The sequence below is a fragment of the Coregonus lavaretus genome, assembly GCF_964263955.1.
Source record: "Coregonus lavaretus genome assembly, chromosome: 9".
Classification (NCBI taxonomy): domain Eukaryota; kingdom Metazoa; phylum Chordata; class Actinopteri; order Salmoniformes; family Salmonidae; genus Coregonus; species Coregonus lavaretus.
The window spans coordinates 33313458-33324916 of NC_139996.1; the positions used below are offsets into that span (position 1 = coordinate 33313458).

The window sequence follows — 11459 nt, forward strand, 5'->3', positions numbered from 1 at the left end:
CTCCATACTGTAGGCACTATTAGTCTCAGCTAAATGCGTTTTGTAATGTATAGGGTGTATGCTATGGAACATTAACTCCCTTGGTTATATTCAGTAATGGGTTGTCTATAGAGGTTATTTGCCGTAAAGGGAGTTTGTTTTGCCAGTGCAGTCTCAAGTGACAGGATATGCATGCTATTTGATACTGATATGACTTAATGATGCAGGAGGCAACTCAATCAGAGTAAATGTATTACTCCACTGTACAGTATTAAATTGAGTTGGCCTGTAGTTGGGTTTGACTCTAGTCTACAGGACCATAGCACTGAATAGCTTTATATCTTTACCTGTCAGAACCTGTTTAAGTTCCTGTCTGGGACCAACGCTGTATCGTACCTGGACCTGAGTGGCACAGACTGCCCTCTGGACGCTGTAAGTGGCCTTTTCCCTTTCACCTCCAGACAGTTTCTGTCATATTCGTAAATTTAAAATGCACAACCTGATCTGTTTTTCGATGTCACATGTTTGTGCCAATGTGAACCAAGTAACTTTTTACATCCCCAACTTACTTCTCTCCCTAGCTGTTTGTGTCTCTGTCAGCAGGCTGCTGCTCCAAGCTGGCCCACCTCAACCTGTCCAGAAACCCCTTCTCCCACAGGTGAGCTCCCTGCCATGTGCCATCTCTGACTAGTGTTGCCTGACCCATCCACTGACCTGTCTCTTTCCCCAGGAAGGCGAGGGAAGTGACGCGGACTGTAAAGGAAGTCTTCAGTAAGAGCAATGAGCTCAGATACGTGGGATTGGCAGGAACCAAACTACCCCCAGAGGCTCTCAGGTAAGCACTGATGGAATGCTATACCAGGAAATATAAATGTGATGCATGTCAAACAGAATGTGATGCATACTTATAGTTATGTGTTTGCATTTTAATTTACATATATTATGTGTATACTGCTGTTTGATACGCATATTCTTGTGGTGAAATTAACTCAATCGGTCTGGTATGCAGATTGTTGTTGCAGGGTCTGGCCACAAATACCCATCTGTGTGGGCTGGAGCTAGACCTGAGTGGCTGTGAGGTACCTATACATACATACATACATACATACATACATACATACATACATACATACATACATACATACATACATACATACATACATACATACATACATACATACATACATGCATACACACAAACACACACACGTACGCACGCACACACCCCGTTCACTTTTTTATCACTAACCAGGTATTGAGCTGAGCTAGTTTTTGGCTGGCTGATAATCATGTGTATTATATGTGCAGCTGAGGTCTGCTGGGGCCCAGGTGATTCAGGAGCACATATTTGAAGCAAAGGCCATCAGCAGTCTGGACCTTTCTGACAATGGTATGATTCCTCACCTCACCCAATTTCTCTCTCTCTCTCTCTCTCTCTCTCTCTCTCTCTCTCTCTCTCTCTCTCTCTCTCTGCCTCTCTCTCTGTCTCTCTCTCTGTCTCTCTCTCTGTCTCTCTCGCTCTCGCTCTCGCTCTCGCTCTCTCTGTCTCTCTCGCTCTTGCTCTCTCATTTTCTTCCTACCTGGAGAGAGTACAGTCAAGGGAGGTGTGTGTGTGTGCTAGGTGGTGCCAACAGGTGATAAATCACACACGATTCAGATAATATAACATACACAGAGAGAGCGAGACATAAATTATTCTCAGTGTGTGTTTCTCGTGGGATGATCCCCTGCTCTCTAGCACAATGAGGAGAGCCCAGGAACAGCCCAGCCTCACCATGGGGAAGGGGAGGGGGCTGGAGGGCTGTTCTGGGAACTGCCCAGGGGGATTCTGCAGGGGGCCAGTGTGTGGGCATCATTACGATCAAACCCCTTCACTAGAATAGAGTATTATGTATACATTTCTGAGCAGGAATCTCAGAAGGCAACTGAACACTGCAGGCAATTTATATTTAAGGCCTAAGAAAACATTACGTTTTTGATTAATAATATGAAATGCGAAGTACCTGTTTTTTCTGCCTTATCATTATACCTAGGCATACTTTTTGGAACTACCAATAGAAATTAGAAAATACCATTCTCTTCTCCTACTATGATCCCACTCAAACCTGGTTCTGGAAACACGGTAGAGCCAATCAAATGCTTGACCACTGAGAAGAGCTCAAATCAGGCCATGTTATTTCTGGAACAGGCAGATAAGATCAGGCAGGCAGGGCTCCCAGCCTCCCACAGACAAACCTCCGTGCAGTACCGGGAGTGACCAAGGGCAGACACATCAGTGTCACTTAGAATAGACACAGCACCGCTGGGACACTGAGGCTCCAGCATCCTGCACCTGCCTGTCTGCCAACCCACTTCCTCATCCATATTCATCCAGTACAGACAGAGCTTGGACAACAATTTATAATGAAGAGAGGATACTATGGTGTATTGCTGTAACCATGTAGCATGAGCACTTCTGGGGATCACACCGGCATCACACTGACCAAGACTATGATGGGGTCCTACAATCTCCTACACTAGCCAGTGGCTCAGATATAGAGACCATTCGTTTTCATGGAGAGTGCACATTTCAAAAGGCTCCTGGGAATCATAATTGGTGTATTTATGACTGAATAGGCTCAACATGAATTGAGCTGACATGAGATGGCTTCCTCAAAGCATACATATATACAGCATGCAGACTGTCCACTCCTCCACAGTGAGTTACTGATATACATCTCTCTCCTCTCAGGTTTTGAGAGTGACATGGTCACCTTGGTGCTGTCCATCGGTCGCAGTCACTCCATCCGCCATCTGGCTTTGGGACGCAACTTTACCATGAAGTCCAGGTGAGTAATTTACTCTGTCAGAACCACTGTGTTTCCTATCCATCTACCTGTCAGCTGTCTCTTCACTCTCGCTCTCTCTCTCTCTGTCTCTCTCTCTCTCGCCCTACAGAGCTCTAACAGATGTCCTACAGCGTATCGTCCAGCTCATTCAGGAGGAGGAGTGTGTGAGTGTTCGATCTCGTCCTTTGACTGACACTTATTTACGTCCTTTTATATCTCAAACACTTACATTTCATAGTGAAATTATTAGTAATGTGTACTATCTACCTGTATTAAACCTGTTCTAACAAGCTGTCGTAAACAACCATTGACTGAGTTAAACATCAGCTTAACTCTGTAAAGACCTCATCATTAACACTACATTCATCTCCTCGTTTCTCACAACAGCAAATCTTAGTCTCCTTTACCCTTTCCTTTGTAGATAATATAATTACTCATCCCCAGTTCCAGACTGCTCCTCTTATGTTTTGACCCTGGCTCTACCACTGCCCAGGCCTCTTCTCCAGTATTAAATTCAAATCACATTTTATTGGTCGCATACACATATTTAGCAGATGTTATTGCGGTTGTAATGAAATGCTTGGGTTCCTAGCTCCAACAGTGCAGTAATATCTAACAATTCACAACAATACACACAAATCTAAAAGTAATAGAATGGAATTAAGAAATATATAAATATTAGGACGAGCATAAATATATATGATGGGATGTATAGACATTATGGGCAGTATGTGGATACAATATTTAGTATATCTGTAGAATACGTGGGATAGAATAGTATGCATATATATATATATATATATATATATATATATATATATATACACACACACACACACAGTGGGGAAAAAAAGTATTTAGTCAGCCACCAATTGTGCAAGTTCTCCCACTTAAAAAGATGAGAGAGGCCTGTAATTGAGAAAGAAAAATCCAGAAAATCACATTGTAGGATTTTTAATGAATTTATTTGCAAATTATGGTGGAAAATAAGTATTTGGTCACCTACAAACAAGCAAGATTTCTGGCTCTCACAGACCTGTAACTTCTTCTTTAAGAGGCTCCTCTGTCCTCCACTCGTTACCTGTATTAATGGCACCTGTTTGAACTTGTTATCAGTATAAAAGACACCTGTCCACAACCTCAAACAGTCACACTCCAAACTCCACTATGGCCAAGACCAAAGAGCTGTCAAAGGACACCAGAAACAAAATTGTAGACCTGCACCAGGCTGGGAAGACTGAATCTGCAATAGGTAAGCAGCTTGGTTTGAAGAAATCAACTGTGGGAGCAATTATTAGGAAATGGAAGACATACAAGACCACTGATAATCTCCCTCGATCTGGGGCTCCACGCAAGATCTCACGCCGTGGGGTCAAAATGATCACAAGAACGGTGAGCAAAAATCCCAGAACCACACAGGGGGACCTAGTGAATGACCTGCAGAGAGCTGGGACCAAAGTAACAAAGCCTACCATCAGTAACACACTACGCCGCCAGGGACTCAAATCCTTCAGTGCCAGACGTGTCCCCCTGCTTAAGCCAGTACATGTTCAGGCCCGTCTGAAGTTTGCTAGAGTGCATTTGGATGATCCAGAAGAGGATTGGGAGAATGTCATATGGTCAGATGAAACCAAAATATAACTTTTTGGTAAAAACTCAACTCGTCGTGTTTGGAGGACAAAGAATGCTGAGTTGCATCCAAAGAACACCATACCTACTGTGAAGCATGGGGGTGGAAACATCATGCTTTGGGGCTGTTTTTCTGCAAAGGGACCAGGACGACTGATCCGTGTAAAGGAAAGAATGAATGGGGCCATGCATCGTGAGATTTTGAGTGAAAACCTCCTTCCATCAGCAAGGGCATTGAAGATGAAACATGGCTGGGTCTTTCAGCATGACAATGATCCCAAACACGCCGCCCGGGCAACGAAGGAGTGGCTTCGTAAGAAGCATTTCAAGGTCCTGGAGTGGCCTAGCCAGTCTCCAGATCTCAACCCCATAGAAAATCTTTGGAGGGAGTTGAAAGTCTGTGTTGCCCAGCGACAGCCCCAAAACATCACTGCTCTAGAGGAGATCTGCATGGAGGAATGGGCCAAAATACCAGCAACAGTGTGTGAACCTTGTGAAGACTTACAGAAAACGTTTGACCTGTGTCATTGCCAACAAAGGGTATATAACAAAGTATTGTGTCTCCCGAGTGGCGCAGTGGTCTAAGGCACTGCATCGCTGTGCCACTAGAGATCCTGGTTCGAATCCAGGCTCTGTCGTAGCCGGCCGTGACCGGGAGACCCATGGGGCGGCGCACCATTGGCCCAGCGTCGTCCAGTGTAGGGGAGGGAATGGCTCAGCTGGTAGAGCATGGCGTTTGCAACGCCAGGGTTGTGGGTTTGATTCCCACGGGTGGCCAGTATGAAAATAAATAAAAAATAATGTATGCACTCACTTAACTGTAAGTCGTTCTGGATAAGAGCGTCTGCTAAATGACTAAAATGTAAAATGTATTGAGAAACTTTTGTTATTGACCAAATACTTATTTTCCACTATAATTTGCAAATAAATTCATTAAAAATCCTACAATGGGATTTTCTGGATTTTTTTCCTTCATTTTGTCTGTCATAGTTGACGTGTACCTATGATGCAAATTACAGGCCTCTCTCATCTTTTTAAGTGGGAGAACTTGCACAATTGGTGGCTGACTAAATAATTTTTCCCCCCACTGTATATGTGTGTGTATATATATATATATATATATATATATATATATATATATATATATATATATATATATATATATATATATATATATATATATATATATATATATACACACAGAAATAGTTCAATAGGATGGCATTGACTACAATACAGTATATACATATGAAATTTGTAAAACAGTATGTAAACATTATTAAAGTGACCAGTGATTCCATGTCTGTGTACATAGGGCACCAGCCTCTAAGGTGCAGGGTTGAGTAACCGGGTGGTAGACGGTTAGTGACAGTGACTAAGTTCAGGGCAGGGTACTGGGTGGAGGCCGGCTAGTGATGGCTATTTAACAGTCTGATGGCCTTGAGATAGAAGCTGTTTTTCAGTCTCTCGGTCCCAGCTTTGATGCACCTGTACTGACCTCGCCTTCTGGATGATAGTAGTCTCCTGTTCCCTGCTGGGAGAGCTGTGTAATGATGGAGGCTCTGTGGAAACATAGTCCTCTGGGACCTCCCCTTGAGTGAAAGCAAGTCTTTTAATTACCCAGAATCCTTATCCAGTGAGACAAGGCCCACCTCAGTAATTACACATTGAGCAGCTGAGACTCGTACAGTATACAAGGCTCATTAAAATCGTGTAGACATTTTCTCTGTGTATCAAAGAGCCAGATGTCAGGCTGAAGGTCATGTAATCTAACTGAAGTTTTCTCAGGCCCAGAGCCCCAGACTCTGGGCTCTGATTGGATGGAGATCTCCAATCTGGCTCAGATCAGTGGTGTGTGTTTGTGTGCATGTGTGTGTGACATGCCCACAGCCCCTGGAGTCGCTGTCAGTGTGTGACTCCAAGCTGAAGACAGGCACCACCATCCTCATCAACAGCCTGGGCAGCAATGCCAGCCTCACTAAGATAGACATCAGTGGAAACTGCATCGGAGACACTGGAGCCAAGATGCTGGCCAAGGCCTTACTCATCAACACTAAACTCCGGTAACCTAGCCATAACCCAACTTAACCATAAACTGACCTACCCCAACCTAGCCTACCCCAGCCGCAATCTGGAATTATATTACCATGAACTAACCAACACTAACCTGACCTGCCCAGTGTATATCTCTACACAGGACGCTGGTCTGGGACAGGAACAATGTGACAGCCAAGGGATTTCTGGATGTGGCCAACGCTCTAGAGAGGTGAGTCGTAGAGAGGAAGAGTCTCAGTCCATCAAACAGTAATATTGCCTAAAAGATAACCTTACCCCTCCTTTCCTGCCTTTGAATGGTTGTTTCATTCCTCATTCTTCTCTATGTGTATGCATAAACACAGGAACTTCACACTGCAGCACATATCCATCCCCATGAATGACGTCACACACGGGTATCGTAACAGTCCTGAGAAGACAGAGGAGGCTCTGCAGAAGGTGAGATTGGGCTGTCCATGAGGAGCCTGATAAAAACGGATGTCTGAGTCACCCTGGTATAAAACACTTGTCTGTATTCTGCTGTTGTGTGTCCAGATCCAGGCGTGTCTGATCAGGAACAGCCAGAGACAGTCTGGAGGCCCAGACCAGATACTAAACCTCCAACAGGGCCTGAAGACCGTACGCTCTGAACAGGTAGGTCAGCCCTCGTTCTTGGAGGAGGCAACAGAAATATACACTGAGTGTACAAAACATTAGGAATACCTGCTCTTTCCATGACAGACTGACCAGGTGTATCCAGGTGAAAGCTATGATCCCTTATTGATGTCACCTGTTAAAAATCCACTTCAATCAGTGTAGATGAAGGGGAGGAGACAGGTTAAATAAGGATTTTTAAGCCTTGAGACAATTGAGACATGGGTTGTGTATGTGGGCCATTCAGAGAGGGTGAATGGGCAAGACAAAATATTAAAGTGCCTTTGAACAGGGTATGGTAGTAGGTGCCAGGCGCTCCGGTTTGAGTGTCAAGAACTGCAACGCTGCTGGGTTTTTCACGCTCAACGGTTTCCCCTGTGTATCAAGAATGGTCCACCACCCAAAGGACATCCAGCCAATATGACCCAACTGTAGGAAGCATTGGAGTCAACATGGGCCAGCATCCTTGTGGAACGCTTTCGACACCTTGTAGAGTCGATGCCCAGACAAATTGACGCTATTCTGGGGGCAAAAGGGGTGCAACTCAATATTAGGAAGGTGTGCCTAATGTTTTGTACACCTAGTGTATGTGTATATCTGTATGTATGAGGGTCTGTTCCTTTCCCATATTCCTAACTTTCTGGTACATTTGCCACTCTCACCCTGTGTCTCTGTCTGACTCATCCCACATCTCAGATGGTTCAAGGTCTGTGTCAGAGGTTACAGGAGAGTGTCCGACCTTTAGCCCCCTGCAATATACAGGAAGTGCAGTCAGACATATTGGCTGCAGAAGAAGTGCTTCATAATGCTAAGACCTCCATTACGGTAAGGTGTCCTTGAGTTGAGTCCCACTGATAAGACATGTTCATCAATGTTTTTGAGAGGTCTAGACATAAACATATAAGGCCTAGTAATGAAGGATTTTGAGGATGGTGAAATATCACTAATAAGTTTATGTTCATCCTCCAGCTATTGCCTTCACTTTATGAGCTGGGGAAGACACCCTCTAGTGGTGCAATGCTGCAACATATACTGAATGACACGGCCAAAACAGTCACCAACGAAATAACAGAGGAGATTCAGGTAATACTGACATTTTTGTGTCTGTATCATGTGTGTGCACAATGTATATGAGGTATCAATATGCATCTGTCAGTTACCAACCACACTGATAACTATCAACATTCAGCCAAATTGAAGAGATATGTCTAAACCTGCAACACGTGATAGGGAAAAACTCAGGAGAGGTCATCCAGGTGAGTCTTCCAGGTGACTGGTATGCCCTGTGTGTTCCAGGAGCTGGCCCAGGCCTTGTTGCAGTCAGCCCAGACCCTCTGTCCTAGGGTCACCCACAGGTCAAGTGTCTGTGAGCAGCTGGCTGACTGTGTAGCTAAGAAGTCCAGACAGACAGCCCTGTTCATCCAGGACACCTTCATGCAGCACATAGGAGAGCTCATCAGTAACAAACTCAGGTAAACAGCTGAATACACACACATCGACCCTGAAAGAAAAACACAGCTTATGTAGAACACAAACAGTTACATCGTACATAATCTTTGTTGTTTTGTGTCATACTCATGTCATGCTCAATACTAGGACTTTTCCCACCCAGTGCCTCCCACATCTCTCATAAAGCTCACTGGTTGCTTATGATTTACTTCTCCCCCTCCATTCATTCTTTGTTTTTCATTTATTTTTCAGTGAACTCAAACTGTCAGTTAGTGTCTCCTTGGTGGAAAGTATCGTTGACGAGGTTCTGCAGGACTTGTCTGTGGCTCAGCAGAAATTGGTGATACTTTGTTTTGTGTGTGTTTGTAATGTATGTGTGAGTTGTGTTCAGTGTTGGGCAAGCTACCAATGACTTCACACTGGAAGAAGATAAGCTACACTAAAGCAACCCTTAAGAAAAATATAGTTTACTTAACTAAAGTTACATTGAGAAAGTAGTTCCCTATATCCAAACTACTTTGTGATAAATTATCATATCTAAATTTAAAACGTCATGGACAACAAATTGCAAGAACAGATCACTCTGGAGTTGGATGTTAACAGAATGTGTAATGTTGCCCATTAAACAGAAAAACTGTTTCGCGTAAGAATTAGACAGGTCTGATGACAGGTCATATTTGATTTGATTTTAGCTAAAAAGTAGTGCGTAGTTCCAGCAGCTGTGGCCCCGTGTAGCTCAGTTGGTAGAGCATGGCGCTTGCAACGCCAGGGTTGTGGGTTCGTTTCCCACTGGGGGCCAGTATGGAAAAAAACAAATGAATGCACTCACTAACTGTAAAGTCGCTCTGGATAAGAGCGTCTGATAAATGACTAAAATGTAAATGTAATACCTTCACCTACCACCAAACTACTGCAAAATGTAGTTAAATTACTAGTTGAACTATGTAGTTCACTACTCCCCAACACTCGTTGTGTTGGGTGTGTTCGATTAGTATAACTGATCACCACCCTCCCTCACCTCAGGACCGTCATATGAGGGAGCAGACCAGCTCTGGACTCAAAACCAATGTCCCTCATCTACGAGTGGTAGATCATGATTTCCCCATGGATGATGTAAGAGCTCTGACTAACATAGCCCCTCTCTAAAACACACACAACCCACCATACTAAACAGTGTATGCCATACCATTGTACCAGTCTACACAAGTATCTACATGACCTGCATTAGTTCTTGTTTAATACAACTAACTGAATTTCTCTCTCTTCCTCAGTATGTTCCTGTCATTTGGAGGAGAAGCTTCCACTCCAAGAGTATCCGTCCAGCCCCCTCAGTGAAAAGTAAGAACCAGGCTTGTCATCAGTATAATTAGGATTTATTCGAACATACTTTTTAGTCGGAAAGCTTAGAGTCTGGGACGAAACTAGGTAGATTGTTTCAATGTTAATCAGGTGTAGTTATTGGCACCATGGTGCTTGCCTACGGAGCTGTGAGGGGAACGGCACCTCGTTACCTTCAGGCTCTGATCAGACCCTACACCCAAACGAGGGCACTACGTTCATCCACCTCTGGCCTGCTAGCTCCCCTACCTCTACAGAAGCACAGCTCCTGCTAAGCCCAGTCAAAGCTATTTGCTGCTCTGGCAACCCAATGGTGGAACAAGCTCCCCCAAGACGCCAGGACAGTGGAGTCACCTGACCACCTTCCGGAGACACTTGAAACCCTACCTCTTTAAGGAATACCTGGAATAGAATAAAGCAATCCTTCTACCCCCCCCCCCCCCACCATTAAAAAAATATGAAAAAAAGTGGTTGTCCCACTGGCTATCATAAGTTGAATGCACCAATTTGTAAGTCGCTCTGGATGAGAGCGTCTGCTAAATGATGTAAATGTTATTGGCTGCAGTCTGCTACATCAAAACGGCTTCGACCTGTGATGTCAGCAGCTGCAATCTACCGCCACTGTGATTGGCATAGAAAAAGGTTTCAACCAGAATTCACAGTTGAAAGGTCAGGGGTCGTGTCTAAACCATTTCATTATCCAGTTAGGAGTGAGCTCTAACAAAAGAGGGTCAGAAGGGCAGTAACATGAAAATAATGGAGCAGTCACAACAAAGAGGGAGATATCCACTAGAGCAATATGGTTCTGGATTGTTCTGCTCAAATCCCCTTAGTGCAATGTGCTCTTAAATACATCCCAAATCAGATTTAGAACCAGTCAAAATGTGTGTCAGTGTTTTACAATCCTCCTGCGAGTACGTGAGGGTGTTATTGCTTATGTGTGTCATTCATGCAGCCCGGGACACTATAGGGGCTGTCCCCCAATGCGTCTTGGGAGTTCCCCCTCATTGTGACGGTGCTGTGTCATGGTGCTGAAGGGTTAAGGTCCCATATTGGAGGGGAGATTCTGGGGGGGCGGTGATGGAGGTGGTAGTTGGGGTGACTACTAGCCTCAACAAAAGATAATCAGCTGTGCGGTGCTCTGCCTGTCCAATAAAAAGAGCTGTGGCTAACTGGAGCATGGCCGGGTTACTTTCAGACCACTGAGCCTCACGGGGGGGGGACCGGCTTACAACCATTGCACAACCCCTCCCCCTCATTTGCCTCTCTCTCCAGCCGTCCTGCTCTGCTGCTACCTGCACTGTCTCTCTCTTTTTTGTGCTCTCCCTCTCTATTCCATCGTTTAGATTCAGTGTTGTAAATCTCTCTGATTAGTCTCCTCTCTTCTGTGCCATTGAGTCTATATCTATAGACATCCATCGGATTCCTCTTCCATCCCATATTTTCTCTCTGCTTTTTTTCTTTGTCCTCCTCTTCTCCCCCTTTCTTCATTAATGGTCTCTCAATCACTATTCTCTGTTTACAGCTTCTCTCTCTCTCTCTCTCTCT

At 44.4% G+C, this 11459-nt stretch overlaps 1 protein-coding gene across 3 annotated transcripts in view; it reads left to right on the top strand.

The window, feature by feature from the left end:
- The window catches only part of carmil2 (capping protein regulator and myosin 1 linker 2), a 39763-nt gene that overhangs the window by 7660 nt on the left and 20644 nt on the right, over positions 1–11459 (top strand). For all 3 annotated transcript variants that reach the window (XM_084168932.1, XM_084168933.1, XM_084168934.1), the window contains 17 exons: positions 334–411; positions 561–637; positions 710–814; positions 989–1058; positions 1288–1369; positions 2711–2807; positions 2917–2971; positions 6327–6499; positions 6634–6702; positions 6836–6929; positions 7026–7124; positions 7821–7949; positions 8094–8207; positions 8421–8596; positions 8826–8913; positions 9597–9686; positions 9845–9911. In XM_084168932.1, coding sequence (XP_084025058.1) covers positions 334–411; positions 561–637; positions 710–814; positions 989–1058; positions 1288–1369; positions 2711–2807; positions 2917–2971; positions 6327–6499; positions 6634–6702; positions 6836–6929; positions 7026–7124; positions 7821–7949; positions 8094–8207; positions 8421–8596; positions 8826–8913; positions 9597–9686; positions 9845–9911 — 1663 coding nt within the window. The remainder of the gene's footprint in view (positions 1–333; positions 412–560; positions 638–709; positions 815–988; positions 1059–1287; positions 1370–2710; positions 2808–2916; positions 2972–6326; positions 6500–6633; positions 6703–6835; positions 6930–7025; positions 7125–7820; positions 7950–8093; positions 8208–8420; positions 8597–8825; positions 8914–9596; positions 9687–9844; positions 9912–11459) is intronic.